The sequence below is a fragment of the Oncorhynchus mykiss genome, chromosome 3, assembly GCF_013265735.2.
Source record: "Oncorhynchus mykiss isolate Arlee chromosome 3, USDA_OmykA_1.1, whole genome shotgun sequence".
Taxonomy (NCBI): Eukaryota; Metazoa; Chordata; class Actinopteri; order Salmoniformes; family Salmonidae; genus Oncorhynchus; species Oncorhynchus mykiss.
The window spans coordinates 63264184-63285934 of NC_048567.1; the positions used below are offsets into that span (position 1 = coordinate 63264184).

Sequence of the window (21751 nt, forward strand, 5' to 3'; positions counted from 1 at the left end):
ACATTTCAAAAGTGCTGAACAAGTAGTTATATTGACTAGCTCACTCATTAATGTCTTAATCAAAATCACGGATTGCCTCTTATCCGCTTGTCGTCCTCTTATGCCATAGTTTGTACATCTCAATTGTCAGTAGAAACCACATTTGTTTAAGCAAGTCAGCCATATCAGCTATGTTTTTTCTAAAGGCAGTAAATGAGCCTGAATGAACTGTTTCGCTGCCAGACAAGGCTCTGCTGATAGCCAGGTGTAGCAGTGGTATAGCTCAAATAATGCATTGTTTAGTGTTGTGTCAAAATCTCCACTGTGTGTGGTTGATAGATTTTATTGTGTTTTTCTGCCAGAACTCAGTGTCTGTGTAATGCCCTGACCTCATTCAGGGTGGGAACCACCCACGGGTAATCCCCCGACTCACACTTTGGTTTGTGTGTTTGTGTGTGTGAGTGTGTGTGTTCCAGCAAATATTGAGATGATTAAATAATGATTTGATCTGGATAGTCATGACCACTATGCAGCATCTTCACTCTTAAACATTTCTGTTTCGCGGAGGGCTATGATTGACCTGCTCTTTCTGATAGTTTCAGTTTCAACTTTGTCTTCTTGAACGTAGCCCTGTTTCTTTGTGTTCTTGAACGTAACCCTGTTTCTTTGTGTTCTTGAACATAGCCCAGTTTCTTTGTGTTCTTGAACATAGCCCTGTCTTTCATTTTTGTTCATTCATTTCACCTGTGTTAGTTACTCACCTGGTCTCATCAGCTCCCTTTTTAGTTCAGTTCTCTTTGTTTGTATGGTTGTGAGGTATTGTTTTTGTCTGCCTACCTGTGTTTCACCATTGCCTGTGACCACGATTCCTGCCTTCTGCGAAGGCTTAATAAACATCTGCCGTGCTCTGCGTGTGAATCTACACCTTGTTCTCCCTGAGTCTTCATTACAAAAACAAGAACATTGTGCTGTCTGGTTTGCTTATAATAAGGAATTTAAAATGATTCATACTTTTACTTTTGATATATAAGTATATTTTAGCAATTACATTTATTTATGATACTTAAATATATTTCAAACAAAATACTTTTAGACTTTTACTCAAGTAGTATATTTCTGGGTGACATTCACTTTTACTTGAGTCATTTTCTATTAAGGTATCTTTACTTTTACTCAATACTGTATGAGAATTGAGTACTTTTTCCACCAACGGTTGTGGGTTTGTGTGTGTGCATGCCTCAGTACCTGTGTGTCTGTACTGTGGATATGTGTGAGGGAAGGAGCTCGTTCAATTTTAAATCCCTGGGAAAAGTGGGAGAGTCTCACACTGCCGGACATGAGGGTCAGATTGGACAGGAATAGTATTCCCTCCCTAATTCCTCCCTCACTCACTCCATCTCCCCTTCCTTGCTATATCCGGAACTGTCTTGTGCTGATTCTGGGTCAGAGAAGAAACACACCAGGGTGTAATGAGGAGAGGACTGGTTGCTTTGAGTCAAGCGATTTGAAAGACATCATCAAGATACTGTACATTCAAACTGAGAGTTGGGGAGAGATTGTATCACTTTTTGTAAATGCATCCATGTACCTTATCGGCTGTGTAACTAGCCATATTGAAACACACACAGATGTACATTGTAGTAGTAAAATATGGTTAAGCTGGGGTGTGGACAGGGAGTTAGGGTTAGGGCTGAGCTGGGGTGTGGACAAGAAGTTAGGGTTAGGGCTGAACTGGGGTGTGGACAGGAAGTTAGGGTTAGGGCTGAGCTGGGGTGTGGACAAGAAGTTAGGGTTAGGGCTGAGCTGGGGTGTGGACAGGAAGTTAGGGTTAGGGCTGAGCTGGGGTGTGGACAGGAAGTTAGAGTTAGGGCTGAGCTAGGGTGTGGACAGGAAGTTAGGGTTAGGGCTGAGCTGGGGTGTGGACAGGAAGTTAGGGTTAGGGCTGAGCTGGGGTGTGGACAGGAAGTTAGGGTTAGGGCTGAGCTGGGGTGTGGACAGGAAGTTAGGGTTAGGGCTGAGCTGGGGTGTGGACAGGAAGTTAGGGTTAGGGCTAGCTATATCTACATCCCTGAGAGAAACGTTGTTTTTGACATTGTTGATTCATTTTGGGTCGATTCTATGAGTTTCTGTCTTCTTTGTAGCTAACCTCCCACGTTTCCTGTGCATATCATACACACTTGTCAAGTCAGCTGCTACTGCTTACTGTGTGTGTGTGTGTGTGTGCGTGAGTGTGTGTGTGTGTGCGTGTATGCGCGTTCGTGTGTGTGCCAGATCCTGTAACCGTCCGAAAATCATCATGTGATACCTTATTGTAGCATGGTCTCATCAAGACAAAGCTTTGTGCAATACTGGTTTGATTATGCTGAGGGTGGTGGTTTGTACCACGATTTAGTCAACTGTATGTACACACAACATTCATCTAGGGACAGAGGACTCGTCCACTTAAGAGAGCGAAGAAAAGCCCATTGGAAATATATATACACACACACAAGCTGCTTCAGCTATGGCAGGTGTGTTCAGGTGTACTCCTATCCTCACTGTGTAGCTGAAGAGGCATGACGTTGGTTGTTAAGTTACTGTATCTCAACCTGGCCCAGTTTAGCGATGGGAACAGGAAGATCTCCAGGTCATCTCTGAAGACTTTGTGGAGTCACATTTACCATAAGTACTTCCATTATGTCTGAGAGGGGTTTTGGTTGGCAGTAACACAACCCTGCGCCATGTGAAAGTACCACTCTGTTCTATGTTCTGATCATTTATAAGAAGGGGATGACATCGCTATTGTCCGGTAAATAATGAATGGAAGTGTTGTTTTTTAAAATCACCTTTGTGTCCTATTGTTACAAACACTGGCTTCTATGTTGTTCTATTTTGGGTCAACTGACAAAGACATATTCGCAAGTACCCTTACAAAGTATAGCATCATAGAAAGACAAAGCTTCTCCAACCATGTATCGTATCGTGTTGAACAGCGATTTATTAAACACAGCCCTGGATAGCTGACCCAAACATTACAATACTAATTCAATCAGGGAAACATCTGAAGAATACAAAGTGAAAAGTCAAACATCTCAGCGAAACCAGAGGTGACACAGAACATGAAGACCCAACATATTATCTAATAGGACACACCAAGGGAGACGGTCTATTGTTGTCCATCATACAGATGACAAACCCTTGTAATGGATAGCCAACATGTTATTGTGATTAGCCTTTATACAGAGAAACAGAAAACAGGACAGATGTTTCCATAACAACACAATGAGCTTGTTAAAAGCCAAATGGATATAAAGATGCTGACTCATCCTAGTGACCTACAACTCATTTGTAAAAAAACATCCTAAATCAATGTCAGACACAATGGAGCAATTTGTAATTTGTGCTGAAGAAATGAAGTAGTTTCACTCTATTATTATTACTAAGATATTACCTTTCACAATAGTATCATTACTTGATCCAATAGATATTGTCAAGTTTCACAATATTATCATTATTACGGAATCAAGTTTCACAATTCTACTATTACTTTCAAGGTTCACTAGTACTAGATGAAGATATGAGGAAGATTCAGCACTAAAAGTTAATACACAAGGGTTATCATTAGACTTACACACATGCCTGTTGGTAGTCTCCGCAACACTAGATAAGTAAGTCATAGGCCTGTTGATAGTCTCCGTTACACTGAATGACGATGTCCTCCAGAAAGGGTCTCTCACAGAACGGGAAGCTATTCTGAAGCTTCATCACAACCCACTCAAAGTCTGGATCTGGAGGAGAGAAAAACAGAGTTCAGTGTTACATTTTACATTTATGCACATGTATGATTTTTCCAGTCATATTAGGTAACAAAGTTATCCTTTGTTGCGGTCTCTTGACAAGCCTGGGAAAGCAAGACAACTGCTCTCATGGAGTTTTATACCACACACAGTGTATGATCCTTTAGTTCTGAATACAGATGCAGGATCTTAATTTCAAATGTATATTGTCACAGCAAAATAATCCTGCAGCAACAGGATTTGAACGCTTTGTCCATAATGTTGCTTGATTGGTGGTTTGGCTATTAGCCGGCCAAAAGTAGGCTACATGAAAAGTGCAATACTGTTAATATAACCATGTGTTAATGTGGGTTTTCAGTGAATTTATGTGATTCACGAAGCTCATCTGCATTTCCAGTTGGAACATTTTCAGCAACAAAAGAGTGATCAAATTAAGATCCTACATCTGTATCTAAATGCTGGGGTATGGAGACAGAGGTACCATATCCTGACCTATCAAACCCTAAATGAAAACTGTATATTTCTTCTGTATACAGCTGGATCTGTGCAACAGATGCCGTCGAATTTAGACTTGACTTTAGACCACTTTATGAGTTATGAAACGTTTTGATTTTGGATGAATGTTCCTTGTAATGAGAAACGATGACAGAGCTCTGCTTTGTATTCTAAACACCAAAGCCTCATCCAATCCCACACACATACATGCACACACACACACACACACACACACACACACACACACACACACACACACACACACACACACACACACACACACACACACACACACACACACACACAGTCAGACAAGACATAAGGATGACAGTCTCATCCCAGACCAAGCCCGTTCACTGCAGTCTGAGAGGACACTCCCATGACGCTCTCTGCTGGGTCATCTGGTTCAGCCAGGAAGGATAGATGACCGGAGAAGAGAGAGAGAGAGGGGGGTGGGGGTGGAGAGAAAGAAAAATAAGAAACACTGATCTTCCACCATAGTCATTCTGATCCAACCTGATCCTCCAACTAACCACAATATAGCAGTCCCTGATCACATACACACGCACGCACACACACACACACACACACACACACACACACACACACACACACACACACACACACACACACACACACACACACACACACACACACACACACACACTGAGCAGGGCAGTGTGAGGAGCCTGGAGGGAGAGGTCATCAGCCAGCCAGGAGGAGATTAGGAGTGTTATGGTGGTGAAGGACTAGCATCCTCTTTATATCCTAATCACCACGGCCATTTAGCCAACAGATGCTTTTCTCCAAAACTATTTCCAGTTGACAACTGGACTCTGTACATTAGACCCTAATGAGGGTGGTTACTGAACATGGCCATTTACAACAGCTATCGGATCCAAGTTGACGGGTGTCTCCAGGATCAACCCGCAACCCTGGCATCGAACCCACAACCCTGGCAACGAACCCAAAACCCTGGCATCGAACCCACAACCCTGGCATCGAACCCACAACCCTGGCAACGAACCCAAAACCCTGGCATGGAACCCACAACCATGGCATCGAACCCACAACCCTGGCATCGAACCCACAACCCTGGCAACAGACCCAAAACCCTGGTATCGAACCCACAACCCTGGCATCGAACCCACAACCCTGGCATCGAATCCACAACCCTGGCAACAAACCCAAAACCCTGGCATCGAACCCAAAACCCTGGCATCGAACCCACAATCCTGGCATCGAACCCACAACCCTGGCATTGAACCCATAACCCTGGCAACGAACCCAAAACCCTGGCATCGAACGCACAACCCTGGCATCAAACCCACAACCCTGGCAACGAACCCAAAACCCTGGCATCGAACCCACAACCTTGGCAGCGAACCCACAACCCCGGGATCGAACCTACAACCCTTTCATCAAACCCCCAACCCCGGCATGGAACCCAAAAGCCTGGCATCAAACCCACAACCCTGGCATTGCCAGGCCCATGCTCCAAACCACTGAGCCATCCAAGCCAGTTCACAGGCTGCTGCTAACTGGTTAGAAAGGATGAATGGCGTTGCTTTGTCAGGGATGATGGCTGAGATAGTTTGGCCAGGCAAAGCTCTGCACTGACAGGCAGAAAACTATGTGTACTGTGATGACAGCTGGGTTCGAACCCAGGTCTCCTGCGAAACCCACTGAGCAAAGCCTAGGCATTGCCTTGGGTAACTAATGCAAGTTTTCATGGGTGCGATGTGACCTTGAGAGCAAAAGTATTTTACAGATGTGATGACAAGTAACAGTAGTTCCTAAAGTGAACTGGTCCTGAAGTGAACTGGTCCTGAAGTGAACTGTTCCTGAAGTGAACTGTTCCTGAAGTGAACTGGTCCTGAAGTGAACTGGTCCTGAAGTGAACTGTTCCTGAAGTGAACTGTTCCTGAAGTGAACTGGTCCTGAAGTGAACTGGTCCTGAAGTGAACTGTTCCTGGAGTGAACTGGTCCTGAAGTGAACTGGTCCTGAAGTGAACTGGTCCTGAAGTGAACTGGTCCTGAAGTGAACTGGTCCTGAAGTGAACTGGTCCTGAAGTGAACTGTTCCTGAAGTGAATTGTTCCTGGAGTGGACTGGTCCTGAAGTGAACTGGTCCTGAAGTGAACTGGTCCTGAAGTGAACTGGTCCTGAAGTAAACTGGTCCTGAAGTGAACTGGTCCTGAAGTGAACTGTTCCTGACTTGAACTGTTCCTGAAGTGAACTGGTCCTGAAGTGAATTGTTCCTGGAGTGAACTGGTCCTGAAGTGAACTGTTCCTGAAGTGAACTGGTCCTGACGTGAACTGGTCCTGAAGTGAATTGTTCCTAAAGTGAACTGGTCCCGAAGTGAACTGTTCCTAGAGTGAACTGGTCCTGAAGTGAATTGTTCCTAGAGTGAACTGTTCCCGACGTGAACTGTTCCTAAAGTGAACTGGTCCTGAAGTGAATTGTTCCTAAAGTGAACTGGTCCCGAAGTGAACTGTTCCTAGAGTGAACTGTTCCCGACGTGAATTATTCCTAAAGTGAACTGGTCCCGAAGTGAACTGTTCCCGACGTGAATTGTTCCCGAAGTGAACTATTCCTTAAGTGAACTGTTCCTGAAGTGAACTGGTCCTGAAGTGAACTGTTCCTGAAGTGAACTGGTCCTGAAGTGAACTGTTCCTGAAGTGAATTGTTCCCGAAGTGAACTATTCCTTAAGTGAACTATTCCTTAAGTGAACTGTTCCTGAAGTGAACTGGTCCTGAAGTGAACTGTTCCTGAAGTGAACTGTTCCTGAAGTGAACTGTTCCTAAAGTGAACTGGTCCTGAAATGAATTGTTCCTAAAGTGAACTGGTCCTAGAGTGAACTGTTCCCGACGTGAATTGTTCCTAAAGTGAACTGGTCCCGAAGTGAACTGTTCCCGACGTGAATTGTTCCCGAAGTGAACTATTCCTTAAGTGAACTGTTCTTGAAGTGAACTGGTCCTGAAGTGAACTGTTCCTGAAGTGAACTGTTCCCGAAGTGAACTATTCCTTAAGTGAACTGTTCTTGAAGTGAACTGGTCCTGAAGTGAACTGTTCCTGAAGTGAACTGGTCCTGAAGTGAACTGTTCCTGAAGTGAATTGTTCCCGAAGTGAACTATTCCTTAAGTGAACTGTTCCTGAAGTGAACTGGTCCTGAAGTGAACTGTTCCTGAAGTGAACTGTTCCTGAAGTGAACTGTTCCTAGAGTGAACTGTTCCCGACGTGAACTGTTCCTAAAGTGAACTGGTCCTGAAGTGAACTGTTCCTGACGTGAACTGTTCCTGAAGTGAACTGGTCCTGAAGTGAACTGGTCCTGAAGTGAACTGTTCCTGAAGTGAATTGTTCCCGAAGTGAACTATTCCTTAAGTGAACTATTCCTTAAGTGAACTGTTCCTGAAGTGAACTGGTCCTGAAGTGAACTGTTCCTGAAGTGAACTGTTCCTGAAGTGAACTGGTCCTGTAGTGAACTGTTCCTGAAGTGAACTGGTCCTGAAGTGAACTGGTCCTGAAGTGAACTGTTCCTGAAGTGAACTAGTCCTGAAGTGAACTGGTCCTGAAGTGAACTGTTCCTGAAGTGAACTGGTCCTGAAGTGAACTGGTCCTGAAGTGAACTGTTCCTGAAGTGAACTGGTCCTGAAGTGAACTGGTCCTGAAGTGAACTGTTACTGAAGTGAACTGGTCCTGAAGTGAACTGTTCCTGAAGTGAACTGGTCCTGAAGTGAACTGTTCCTGAAGTGAACTGGTCCTGAAGTGAACTGTTCCTAGAGTGAACTGTTCCCGACGTGAACTGTTCCTAAAGTGAACTGTTCCTGAAGTGAACTGGTCCTGAAGTGAACTGGTCCTGAAGTGAACTGTTCCTGAAGTGAATTGTTCCCGAAGTGAACTATTCCTTAAGTGAACTATTCCTTAAGTGAACTGTTCCTGAAGTGAACTGGTCCTGAAGTGAACTGGTCCTGAAGTGAACTGGTCCTGAAGTGAACTGGTCCTGAAGTGAACTGTTCCTGAAGTGAACTGGTCCTGAAGTGAACTGGTCCTGAAGTGAACTGGTCCTGAAGTGAACTGGTCCTGAAGTGAACTGTTCCTGAAGTGAACTGGTCCTGAAGTGAACTGGTCCTGAAGTGAACTGGTCCTGAAGTGAACTGGTCCTGAAGTGAACTGGTCCTGAAGTGAACTGGTCCTGAAGTGAACTGTTCCTGAAGTAAACTGGTCCTGAAGTGAACTGGTCCTGAAGTGAACTGGTCCTGAAGTGAACTGGTCCTGAAGTGAACTGGTCCTGAAGTGAATTGTTCCTGAAGTGAACTGTTCCTGAAGTGAACTGGTCTTGAAGTGAACTGGTCCTGAAGTGAACTGGTCCTGAAGTGAACTGGTCCTGAAGTGAACTGGTCCTGAAGTGAACTGGTCCTGAAGTGAACTGGTCCTGATGTGAACTGGTCCTGAAGTGAACTGGTCCTGATGTGAACTGGTCCTGAAGTGAACTGGTCCTGAAGTGAACTGGTCCTGAAGTGAACTGGTCCTGATGTGAACTGGTCCTGAAGTGAACTGGTCCTGAAGTGAACTGGTCCTGAAGTGAACTGGTCCTGATGTGAACAGTGAAATCCAACAGAAATAAGCTCAAGCATCAGATGCCATCAGCTACAGATGCCCAGGAACGTGGGAAGGGAATCAAAGCGTACCTTTGTTATGATGAAACTCTAGTCAACAGAACATCTGCTCCTGTCCTGCTGCTGCTATGTGGGCTTTGGCAATGGCTGCTGCCATTGATGGGTTCATTTAAAGGGTTTAGTCTTCTGCACAAACACACACACACACACACATCTGAAGACTGCACACCTTGGCACCAGGATAATGAAATAATGTCAGAAGCATCTGTAAGAAGTGTTTCAAGCCCTGACCACTGGAATGTCTCTGACACATTGATTCATACATTATTTTGGAATTGTATTTCCACTACACTGTATTATTGCCTTTTTTGTAGATAGGGGGCAGTGGTCAAAGTGGCCCATGGAGAGTGAGTTGAGAGCCGTGAAGTCATTCCCGACTCTCTCTCTGACAGCTTGGCTCAGAGACACCAGAATTTCCCTCCCTTACTGACAGATTGTAATTAACGGTACCCAGTGTGCAAGTGTGTATGTGTACGTGCATCCGTGTGTGTCTTACTGGTCTCCTCTCGCCACTCTGAGGTGCTGTGTGTTGGGTCAGGCTCCGGGGATGTAAAGGTGTCTTGTGGTCGGGAGGTCTGGCTATGGGTCTGCCAGCCACTCCTGTCCTCCCCCAAAGCCACAGGGGGGCGCTGTAGCTCATTCTGCCCCCCTGCAACCTCTGTGCCCCCACCCTGCAGTCGGTCGAGGAAAGCTGATCTCCCCCTGCCACCAGACATAATCATTTGTGTGTTATAAAATGTATGTGTTTCCTTGGAATGTATTCAGTATGTTTCTATGCTAATGTTTGTAACGCTGCAAGCAACATCTCCTTTACAGGGATAATAGTATATTTTAAACTATTAAAAAGAGATTAGAATTATCAACAGATTACAGGCCGTCCAGCCAACTACTACAAAATAAATAAGGGAACAATGTCTAAACAGATCACTCAACATAAAAAAAATGACAACTAGGTTTGAACATTGTTGTAAAAATGAGCACACCTTCTCAATTCTCTCATCCTCTCCTCCTCTTGATTACTCTCTTTCTCCTCCAAAACCTCACTCTGAGGGGAAGAACATGGATTGGTACTGCACCCATAACTGAACTGTAGTTTCATTCCTGCTTGGGCTACATATACCGATAACATTTGTTAGCAATGGTTGTATATTTGACAGGCTACCTTCATCCTCTGTTCCTCCTTCTTCAGCTGTAGAGCGGTGTTCTCCTCCTCTCTCCTCTCTGACCTGTATTCCTGGGCTCTGGCCTGCGGGACAGGAACATAAGAACACAGGGTCTCAGGCCTCTCTCAGGCCACAGACAGACAGAGACAGAGACAGAGAGAGAGAGAGAGAGAGAGAGAGAGAGAGAGAGACAGACAGACAGACAGAGAGAGAGAGAGACAGACAGACAGACAGACAGACAGACAGACAGACAGACAGACAGACAGACAGACAGACAGACAGACAGACAGACAGACAGACAGACAGACAGAGAGGGACAGACAGACAGAGAGAGAGAGAGAGAGAGAGAGAGAGAGAGAGAGAGAGAGAGAGAGAGAGAGAGTTGTTTTTCTGGTGTCAGGCTCTTTCTCTGTTCTCTATCCTCCAACTCTGGAGAGTAGGGAGTGCACACACAACACAAAACTCACACAGACACACACACACGTGCACGCACACTACCCACACAAACAGAGGATATAAGGAATATTAATCGTCCCTTAAGGAACCATCTCTGAAAGAACAACAAATTCCCCAGTACCCCAGTAGAGACCACATCAACCACACTCTCTACCCCTCGCTCCCCCTTCTTCCCGTTGCTCTCCCCCTCCTGTTCGGCGGCTTTGATCACTGGGTCTGTGACGTTGGTTTAGCTTGGACGGATCCAGTACTGCAGTCTGGAGCACCTCCAGAAGACCAGGTCAATAGAGAGTAAAGCAGGAACACAGACATCCTGACACTCCTTCACTACCATGTTTTCAGAGAAAACAAGCAGAAAATATATGAATAGAATGTAGGATCTCTATGGAAACTGGAGAGGCATACCGCTACACACATTACTCTGTGTACTCTCTGTCTCCACAGAGATGACAGGTCATGTGATGTTTCTATCCGTCTGGGTTATCCTACAGTCACTGCCTGTCAGGGAGAGGAATTCCTTTATCTCTTCTGCTATCACTCTCTCTATTTCTCGATTCCTGTTCTATTTCCTCATCTTTGCATGCAGCCCTCTTCCCATCGCTCTCTCCCTCTCTCTCTCCTCACCCTCTCTCTCTCCCTCTCTCTCTCCTCACCCTCTCTCTCTCCCTCTCTCTCTCTCCCTCTCCGTACCCTCTCTTTCTCTCCCTCTGCCTCTCCCTTTTTCTCTCTCCCTCTCTTCAGCCTCTCTCTCTCTCCCTCTCTTCAGCCTCTCTCTCCCTTCCCCACCCTCTCTCCCTCTCCTTACCCTCTCTCTCTCTCTCTTCTCCCTCTCTCACTCTCCCTTTACTCAGCCTCTCTCGCTCCCTTTTCCCTCTCTCCCTCTCCTCTCTCTCTCCTTACCCTCTCTCTCTTTCTCCCTCTCCTCTCTTTCTCTCTCTCCCTCCCTCTCTTCAGTCTGTCTTTCCCTTTCCTCACCCTCTCTCTCTCCCTCTCCTCACCCTCTCTCTCTCCTTCTCTATCGCTCCTGGCACAGCTAATTCTCCCAATAAGTTTAGAAATAAGGGAAACTAGAGAAACTTGCACAACAATGAGAAAGGCCACACAAGAAAACATTTCCTCTGTCTGTCTGTCTACCACAGCTGTGTGTGCAATTTGAATAAAGATGTCAGTTGACACATAATACTGTTGTCAGTCAGTACAGTATGAAACCCTTCCCTAACGCACACATACTCAAACCCTGAGAAACTTCCTTCCTGCTCTCCCCTGTCTGCTGTCTGCAGCATCACCAGACACGACACCACTGAGACCAGGCTAGGGCTGAGATGAGACATCAACACTACTATTATTAGCACTACATACAAACAATAGTATATTACACACATTAAGCTATGATGGCTTGTGGTCTATTTCTCCATCCTCTCCAGGTAGATTGATTGGTTCTTGTGGAGCTGGTTGACATAGCGACCTGGATGACATAGCAAAGATGACATCTGTGATTAGCAGGTCTTCCTGCATCCTGGCCTCTCATTGGCTTCCTTCCAGGTACTTTCACCAGAACTACGCAGGTTATTCCACCCTTGGTCTGTCGGCAGTGAACTCCCCCCCCCCCCCCTCTCTATCTCGCCATCTCTCCGTACTTTATGTGAACTCTGTGAGCCTCACCCCACCAACTCCCTTCCTAGAACCATCAAATTATGAGGAGAGGGGGGATAGAGAGCGAGAGAGAAAGAGATGGAGAAAGAGATGGAGAAGGAAAGCGAGGGTAAAGAAAGATAGACACAGAGAGAGAGAGAGTGAAAGAGACGGCAAGACTTCTAGTGTGTATTTATTTACACTTACTTAAATCCAATCACAACCTCTAAAGTCTCTCTGTGCACAGGCTCTCTCTCTCACACACACACACACACACACACACACACACACACACACACAAAGTGTCCACTAGCTCTAACCAGAGGATAATATATTAAGGGGATGGGTCCTCTCCCCGGGCTGGGCTGGACCAACATTTCTGGGGCTGAGTTTATCCCCACTCCACCCCGGTCAATGAAAGCAGATCGTATACAAAGATGGATCCATTGGTGTGAATTACCCCTGACCTCACAGCCACAGCTCTGAGAGTTCCAAACCCAGGGCCCTGTCTAGGATACACACACACATAGTCCTACCCAGGGTGATGTGTGTGAGGCACTAGTCACTGCCAATGGAGCTGCATCTGACCTCTCCACCCTCTGAAGGAACTGCTTTGTCTTCCTGCAAATCACACACACACAAACACACACAGTGGTGTTAATGTTTTCTGCAGACACTCCTGATTCTCCCTCACAGAGTGGTCACCTAGTCTGTTTGTCCTGGTCTGACTCTCACTGTCTTCATCCTCTTTCCTGTCCTGTGTCTCAGTCCTCTGTCCTAACGGTCCTGTCCCCGTCTCAGTCCTCTGTCCTAACGGTCCTGTCCCCGTCTCAGTCCTCTGTCCTAACGGTCCTTTCTCCGTCTCAGTCCTCTGTCCTAACGGTCCTGTCCCCGTCTCAGTCCCATCTGTAGCCCCGTCATCTGTACTCTGTAACTGCCTCTCCTCTCTTTACCCCTGACTCCAACATGCTCCCTCCGTCCGTCCGTCTGTCCGTCCGTCCGTCCGTCCGTCCCTCCGTCCGTCCGTCCCTCCGTCCGTCCCTCCCTCCGTCCGTCTGTCTGTACATGTTTGTATTTTTCCTTCCCTACAGTTCTCCTAGTGTGTGTCATGTTTGTTGTTGTTAGGCTGGTGCCAGTGGTGTGACATCAAACAGAATGTTCCTCCAGAGGGGTTGGAATGTAGCCAGGGTTCCAATAACACAATAACTCCGTTGGGTGCTTAAGGGCTAAGGGTTTGGACCAGTGTTAATATTATTATGCTTTGGAGAAGAGATTCCTGCACATAACACTCTGTACATAAACATCCATTAAAGTGCAAGGGTTCTGCATTCTCCTTCAGTTTTTGACTCTCCTCCACCTGTAATGACACGGTATGTTACTTCAGGTGAGTAGAAGGATTTACATGGTTCAGTGACGGATGTGAGGGTAAACAGGGAAAGACAGGTTAAGTGTGTGTCACACGCCTCCATCTCCTCTGATGTCTGCTACAGAAACACCTTATTTATTCACAAGTTCAAAGTGCTGACCTGAGGTGGTCCTGTTGGAGAACTTCTCTCCTCTGCCTCTCCTCCTGTTCTCTCCTCTCCTCCAGTCTCTCAGCCTGTAACATAGTTGAACACATCCGTGACTTGTTACTAATTAGTAGGGACTTGTCGTAACCATTCCCTCTCAGGTTACAATCAAGGACTAGGTTGTAGAGAGAAACATGGTCAGCTTCATTAGGTGGGTCACAAGACAGTGCTTGAAATGTTATTAAGGTGACTCGTTAAAGGTTCCGTAACCACTGCTCTGGTGTCCTTCATGAACCACTATCAAGACATCTCTGTCTGTATTCACCACTCAGAGGAGGACAGCCAGACATGGACTCAAACATGTGTAACAGCTCTCTCTGCTGCAGCCTGTGGTTCCTGGAAACACCATCAATCAGTCAGGGAACTATTGTCTCCTTAATGATGGGTGTGGATATGTCTCTTCCTCTCTGTCTATTTTCCTCTCTTTCTCTCTCTCTCTCTCATTCAATCACCACATCTAGGATTAGTGTGCCTGCCAGCTGTCTGCAGTGACATCTGTTGGAATGAAATGGTATTACAGAGAGAAACAATACCTCCTGTATACCTACAGTATATGGTATGTAACAATACAGTGACATCAATAGTAAGTAAGAGATGCATTTGTACAGTGCTAACACCCTTTCCATCCCTCTCTTACCTTATCCCGCTGTTTAGCCTTCATCCTGTCATTCTCCTCTTCCTCAGCCTGTTTCCGTTGCCGGTCCATCTCCTCTTTTCTCAGCTTCACACAACACAACACAAGTAGACAACTTACTCACACTGTCTGTCAAGGGCTATTTAGAAGGCATCATCAAGAAATTAACAGAATGTGAGGGTTTTAAATACCAGGCTGGAATACGGGCCATAAAGTTATAAATACATCTTTATTGTAAAGTGTAATGATGGAATACGGGCCATAAAGTTATAAATACATCTTTATTGTAAAGTGTAATGATGGAATACGGGCCATAAAGGTATAAATAAATCTTTATTGTAAAATGCCAGGCTGGAATACGGGCCATAAAGGTATAAATAAATCTTTATTGTAAAGTGTAATGATGGAATACGAGCCATAAAGGTATAAATACATCTTTATTGTAAAGTGTAATGATGGAATACGGGTCATAAAGTTATAAATACATCTTTATTGTAAAATGCCAGGCTGGAATACGGGCCATAAAGTTATAAATACATCTTTATTGTAAAGTGTAATGATGGAATACGGGCCATAAAGTTATAAATACATCTTTATTGTAAAGTGTAATGATGGAATACGGGCCATAAAGTTATAAATACATCTTTATTGTAAAGTGTAATGATGGAATACGGGCCATAAAGGTATAAATAAATCTTTATTGTAAAGTGTAATGATGGAATACGGGCCATAAAGTTATAAATAAATCTTTATTGTAAAGTGTAATGATGGAATACGGGCCATAAAGGTATAAATACATCTTTATTGTAAAGTGTAATGATGGAATACGGGCCATAAATCTATAAATAAATCTTTATTGTAAAGTGTAATGATGGAATACGGGCCATAAAGTTATAAATACATCTTTATTGTAAAGTGTAATGATGGAATACGGGCCTTAAAGTTATAAATACATCTTTATTGTAAAGTGTAATGATGGAATACGGGCCATAAAGTTATAAATACATCTTTATTGTAAAGTGTAATGATGGAATACGGGCCATAAAGGTATAAATACATCTTTATTGTAAAATGCCAGGCTGGAATACGGGCCATAAAGTTATAAATACATCTTTATTGTAAAATGCCAGGCACGAATACGGGCCATAAAGTTATAAATACATCTTTATTGTAAAGTGTAATGATGGAATACGGGCCATAAAGTTATAAATACATCTTTATTGTAAAGTGTAATGATGGAATACCTGTTTCTGCAGTTTAGATCGGCGTAACTCGAACAGCTGCCTCTCTCTGGCCTCAGCCAATGACACAGCACCACCTTACAGAGATACATGCATTAGAAGATAATATTATTAATGTGTGTGTGTGTGTGTGTGTGTGTGTGTGTGTGTGTGTGTGTGTGTGTGTGTGTGTGTACCTAGCCTCTCTGGGGCCAGCTGGACAGGACCAGGTCTGTTTGCTTCCTTCCATCTCTGTAAATCCTCCTCTTCTTTCTGAGCCACTGCAGGTTAAAAGAGAATGGTAACATGTTGACATTTTACATTCCAAGTATATTTAAGCAATAATGCACGAGGGGGTGTGGTATATGGCCAATATACCACGACTAAGGGTTGTTCTTAGGCACGACGCAACGTGGCCATGGTATATTGGCCATATACCACAAACCCACAAGGTGCCTTATTGCTATTATAAACTGGTTACCAACATAATAAGAACAGTAAAAACAAATGTTTTGTCATACCTGTGCTATATGGTCTGATATACCACGGCTGTCAGCCATTCAGGGCTCGAACTACCCAGTTTATAATACAATATATAGTATATTACTAATATATACTATTACTGGAGGGAGGGGTAGATGGGAAGGGAGGGAGGGATAGAGGGATGGAGGGAGGGATAAATGTAATAAAACAGGCAGGGAGTGCACCTTGAACCGACCCCCAGAAATCGATTGTGCCACAAACGCGTGCTCAAGTGGCAGAGTCAATATACCAGGGTCGCTACAACGAGACTTACTCATTTGTAGTTTACTCCTTCGTGATTCAATGGGTGGTATCATGGTGAACCCATCTGAACTGAGAGAGAGAGAGCATGGAAATTAAAATCAAATTGTATTTGTCACATGCACCTAATACAACATGTGTAGATCTTACCATGAAATGCTTACTTACAAGCCCTTAACCAACAGTTTTTTGTAAGAAAATATTTGCTACATGTTAATATATATTTGTATTTAAGCACGAAAAAAAATATCACAATAAAATAACAATAACGAGCCTCCAGGGGGTACCTGTCCGAGACAAGTTGCTGGGGTAAAGGTTAGTCGAAGTAAATTGAGGTAATATGTACATGTAGGTAGGGGTAAAGTGACTATGCATAGATAATAAACAGTGAGTAGCAGCAGTGTAAAAAGGGGGTCAATTCAAATAGTCTGGGTAGCCATTTGATTAGCTGTTCAGCAGTCTAATGGCTTGCGGTTAGCCTTTTGGACCTAGACTTTGCGCTCCGGTGTTGCTTGCCGTGCGGTAGCAGAGAGAACAGTCTATTTTAGGGCCTTCCTCTGACACCACATGGTATAGAGTTCCTGGATGGCAGGAAGCTTGGCTCTAGTGATGTACTGGGCCATACTACGCACTACCCTCTGTAGCGCCTTGCGGTCGGTCGTATGCAGAGCAGTTGCCATATCAAGCGGTGATGCAACCAGTCAGAGAAAGCCCTTGAATTGAATTGAATTGAAAGCGAGAGAAAGGGACATGTAAATACCTCCCCCTACTTAGACGTGTAATAACCCTCATAATCTTCTGTGCCAAGGGTTTTACCAGACAGAGGCAATATTCTTGTGCACCAAAACAGAACGCAAGCGTCTGCTCATATGCGCATGCGTGCGCATAGACTATATTCACCAGAGATATTAGAGACAGAAGGAGATAGGAAACTGAGCTGCACTTCCTAACCGCATGCCCAATGTATGACCATATTAGAGAGACATATTTCCCTCAGATTACACAGATCCACAAAGAATTCGAAAACAAATCCAATTTTGATAAACTCCCATATCTACTGGGTGAAATTCCACAGTGTGCCATCACAGCAGCAAGATTTGTGACCTGTTGCCACGAGAAAAGGGCAACCAGTGAAGAACAAACACCATTGTAAATACAACCCATATTTATGCCTATTTATTTTATCTTGTGTCCTTTAACCATTTGTACATTGCTAAAACACTGTATATATATAATACGACATTTGTAATGTCTTTATTGTTTTGAAACTTCTGTAAGTGTAATGTTTACTGTTCATTTTTATTGTTTATTTCACTTTATATATTCACTTTATATATTATCTACCTCACTTGCTTTGGCAATATTAACACGTTTCCCATGCCAATAAAGCCCTTGAATTGAATTGATAGGAACTAATGGCCAATGTATAACATCCCGCCCAGCAAACTGTCGACCAATCACGTTTACGTTGTCATTCTGTGTCACGCGGTTGCTAACTTAATCGTCACGCAATCCCTTCTCAAATCAGGTATGAGTCGATAAACCTGCCTATTTCCCTCGGAAGTACGTAATGTCACGATTCCAAAGCTATACGATATTACAGATAACAAGTTAATCTCCAAAAGATGTGTAAATGTGTACTTCATGTTCACGAATTCCATGGTAATGTTAGGTTTTTAAACTTGCGCCCAATTGACTCCCATTCACTCCTGAAAGGAGAGCTCTACTTGTCTCACAATCACCCAGAATGCACCGCGCGGCTCATTGACAACGTACACAATAGGCCCTATTAGGATTGCAATGCAATTTTCCATCTCCTCAAAATAATCTCTGGTTTTCTCTTCCGCTTCACAGGAATTAAGGGCATGAAACGAAACTGAAATTTACTGTAGCCTAAAGGAGAATATGACTTTACATAAATACTTAATTTAATACATTCTTAATTTGAATGACATTCCCAACTTTTACATAATAATACTTCCAAAACTTTTCCCAATTTTTCTTAAACTTGATGCAGAAGAGAAACTTCCATATCAATATAGCCCGAATATCCCCTTGAAACATTGGAAAATACATAGTCTAATGTAGATAAATATTATTGGCTACTACTCACTATCGAGGCTGAGTTGGATCCTGCTGTGTTTGTGGGTCGGTGTTCGCGTTAACAGGTGCGTTAACATTGACATCAGGATTGGAATCCCCGGGCTCTTGCCATGCATTATTTCCAGACTGCTTATTTGTTCTCCGATTAACTCCTGAATTGGTCAAATTGATTCTATTATTACTATAATATCCCTGGTCGTCCATGGTGGCAGCCTATATCCTATGGCTACTGACACAGAACTGTCTGAGACGCCGGTAAATTGGAGAAGCCCCTACCCCCCTGTGGCAGACACGCGTATTGGAAAGTTAACTCCCAGTACTACCCACAGACTACAGTGCCTTCAGAAAGTATTCACACCTCTTGACTTTTCCAAAATTTGTTGTACAAAGTGGAATTTTTTATGTGTTTAATTGACATTTTTTGTCAATGATCTACACCAAATACTCTAATGTTGATATGTAAGAAAAATTCGAACATTTTGTAAAACAAATCATGAAAAATAAAACACTAATATATCTTGATTAGATAAGTATTCACAAGTCAAAACATGTTAGAATCCCATTTGGCAGCGATTACAGCTGTGAGTATTTCTGGGTAAGTCTCTGAGAACTTTACCCACCTGGATTGTACAACATTTGGCCATTTATTATTTTCATAATTCTTCAAGCTCAGTAAAATTGGTTGTTGATCATTGCTAGATAACCATTTTCAGGTATTGCCATAGATTTTCAAGCAGATTTAAGTCAAAACTGTAACTCAGCCACTTAGGAACATTCACTGTCTTCTTGGTAAGCAAGTCCAGTGTAAATTTGGCCTTGTGTTTTAGGTTATTGTCCTGCTGATAGATTAATTCATCTCCCAGTGTCTGGTGGAAGCAGACTGAACCAGGTTTACCTCTAGGATTATGCCTGTGCTTAGCTACATTCCATTTATTTTTTATTTATTTTTTATTCTGAAAAACTCCCCAGTCCTTAACTATTACAAGCATACCCATAACATGATAAAGCCACCACTATGCTTGACAGTATGGAGAGTGGTGCTCAGTCATGTGTTGTATTGGATTTGCCCCAAACATAACACTTTGTATTCAGAACAAAAAGTTATGTGTTTTGCCACATTTTTTGCAGTATTACTTTAGTGCCTTGTTGAAAACAGGATGCATGTTTTGTACATTTTTTATTCTGTACAGGCTTACTTCTTTTCACTCTGTCAATTAGGTTAGTATTGTGGAGTAACTACAATGTTGTTGATCCATCCTCAGTTTTCTTCTATCACAGCCATTAAACTCTGTAACTGTTTTCAAAGTCACCATTGGCCTCATTTCCTTCTTCTCCAGCAACTAAGTTAGGAAGGACACCTGTATATTTGTAGTGACTGGGTGTATTGATACACCATCCAAAGTGCAATTAATAACTTCACTATGCTCAAAGGGATATTCAATGTCTGCTTTTTTACCCATCTACTAATAGGCATTGAGGCATTGAATAACCTACCTGGTCTTTGTGATTGAATCTGTGTTTGAAATGCACTGCTTAACTGAGGGACCTTAGAGATAATAATTGTATGTGTGGGGTACAGAGATGATGTAGTCATTCAAAAATCATGTTAAACACTATTATTGCATGCAACTTATTATGGGACTTGTTAAGCAAATCTTTACTACTGGACACATTTACCATAACAAAGGGGTTGAGTACTTATTGAGTCAACACATTTCAGCTTTTCATTTTTAATAAATTTGTAAAAATGTCACAAAACATCATTCCACTTTGAAATTATGAGGTATTGAATGTAGGTCAGTGACACAGCATCTCTATTAAATCTATTTTAAATTGAGTCTGTAACACAACAAAATGTGGAAAACAATCAAGGGGTGTACAGTCAGCCCAACACTATAAAAGTTTAGCAGAATCGTTTTTACAACTGAATAAAAGTAATATTGCTGTATCCTAATACAAATTGTGTTGCAGGATTTAAATTCCCTAGGAGTAAATAAACATGTATTGCTTCCATCTGCTATTGCTGTGAATTATCTCACTATGTATATTTTTATGACATTTAATTTGTTTGTTTTCATGTGATTCATTGATTAATAAAACATTTCCACAGAATGTTTTGCAAGAAAGGCCCTACAGGTAACTGCCAAAATAACGGAAACACCAACATAGTATGTTAATAGGGCGTTGGGCCACCATGAGCCGCCAGAACAGCTTCAATAGCCTTGGCATATATTCTGCCATGTAGCCTAAGTGTCTGGAACTCTATTTGATACCATTCTTCCACGATAAATTCAATCATTTGGTGTTTTGTTGATGGTGGCAGAAAACGCTGTTCCAGAATTTCCAATACATGTTTAATTAGGTTGAGATCTGGTAACAGAGAGACACACACACACACTTTAAACCCCTTATGCCTCCTTTCAGACCCTTCTTTCAAAGTCACTGAGAACTCTTCTTCTAGCCATGGTAGCCAAAATTAATTGGCAACTGGGAATTTGTATACATGACCCTAAGCATGATGGAATGTTAATTGCTTAATTCACTTTCAATATGTGTTCTATTCCTTATTTACTCAAGCGTTATCTTTATTTTGTCAGTTACCTGAAGATCACCTGTTCGTTCTGGATTACGAAATGGTATTTAAATTGATCTTGGGTTTTGTTCCATCAGACGCTTCGTAAACTAGTTGTGTAATTCAGGTGACGGTACAGGTACAGGGGCATTGCACTGACAGCGTGGGGAACGCCAGCGCGCTAACTATGGAAGGAGAAACGGCGCAATATGCTGAATGTATGTATGTATATCGATTATTTTGTTGTTTGAAATTTTGGTGGATAGCTGCGCTAGCTAGTTACATAAATCTGAAGCGGGTGGGCTGACTGTCTGTAGGTCTGGTAGCGGGTGAGCTGACTGTCTGGTAGCGGGTGGGCTGACTGTCTGTAGGTCAGGTAGTGGGTGGGCTGACTGTCTGGTAGCGGGTGGGCTGACTGTCTGGTAGCGGGTGGGCTGACTCTGTAGGTCGAGTAGTGGGTCGGCTGACTGTCTGGTAGCGGGTGGGCTGACTCTGTAGGTCGGGTATCGGGTGGGCTGACTGTCTGGTAGCGGGTGGGCTGACTCTGTAGGTCGGGTAGCGGGTGGGCTGACTGTCTGGTAGCAGGTGGGCTGACTGTCTGTAGGTCTGGTAGCGGGTGGGCTGACTGTCTGGTAGCGGGTGGGCTGACTGTCTGTAGGTCGGGTAGCGGGTGGGCTGACTGTCTGT

General features: G+C 43.5%; 1 protein-coding gene across 5 annotated transcripts; it reads right to left on the reverse strand.

The window, feature by feature from the left end:
• Positions 1 to 2934: 2934 nt before the first annotated feature.
• On the reverse strand, positions 2935 to 18789 carry epsti1 (epithelial stromal interaction 1). Of its 5 annotated transcripts, none has more exons than XM_036974895.1 (11): positions 18503 to 18788; positions 16403 to 16461; positions 15804 to 15887; positions 15631 to 15704; positions 14390 to 14473; positions 13708 to 13781; positions 12718 to 12802; positions 10093 to 10176; positions 9914 to 9975; positions 9410 to 9632; positions 2935 to 3746 (listed from the first exon to the last, which is right to left on the reverse strand). In XM_036974895.1, the coding sequence occupies exons 1-11, from the start codon at positions 18694 to 18696 to the stop codon at positions 3723 to 3725; spliced, it is 1047 nt and encodes a 348-aa protein (XP_036830790.1). In that variant the 5' UTR covers positions 18697 to 18788; the 3' UTR covers positions 2935 to 3722. The 5 variants fall into 5 exon arrangements, with proteins under 5 accessions (XP_036830790.1, XP_036830788.1, XP_036830791.1 ...); XM_036974893.1 differs by having other exon boundaries at positions 9427 to 9632; positions 18503 to 18779; XM_036974896.1 differs by lacking the exon at positions 18503 to 18788 and adding an exon at positions 16677 to 16773 and having other exon boundaries at positions 9427 to 9632.
• Between the last annotated feature and the right edge of the window lie 2962 nt (positions 18790 to 21751).

Bases quoted from the DNA above. Each gene is read 5' to 3' on its own strand.
- epsti1 (XM_036974893.1), bottom strand. From the start codon at position 18,696: ATGGACGACCAGGGATATTATAGTAATAATAGAATCAATTTGACCAAT. The intron at 15,888-16,402 runs GTAAGTCTCGTT...TTTAACCTGCAG, and splicing joins AAGGAGTAAACTACAAATGA to TGGCTCAGAAAGAAGAGGAG. The intron at 10,177-12,717 runs GTAGGACTATGT...CCTGTCCCGCAG, and splicing joins CCTCACACACATCACCCTGG to GCCAGAGCCCAGGAATACAG.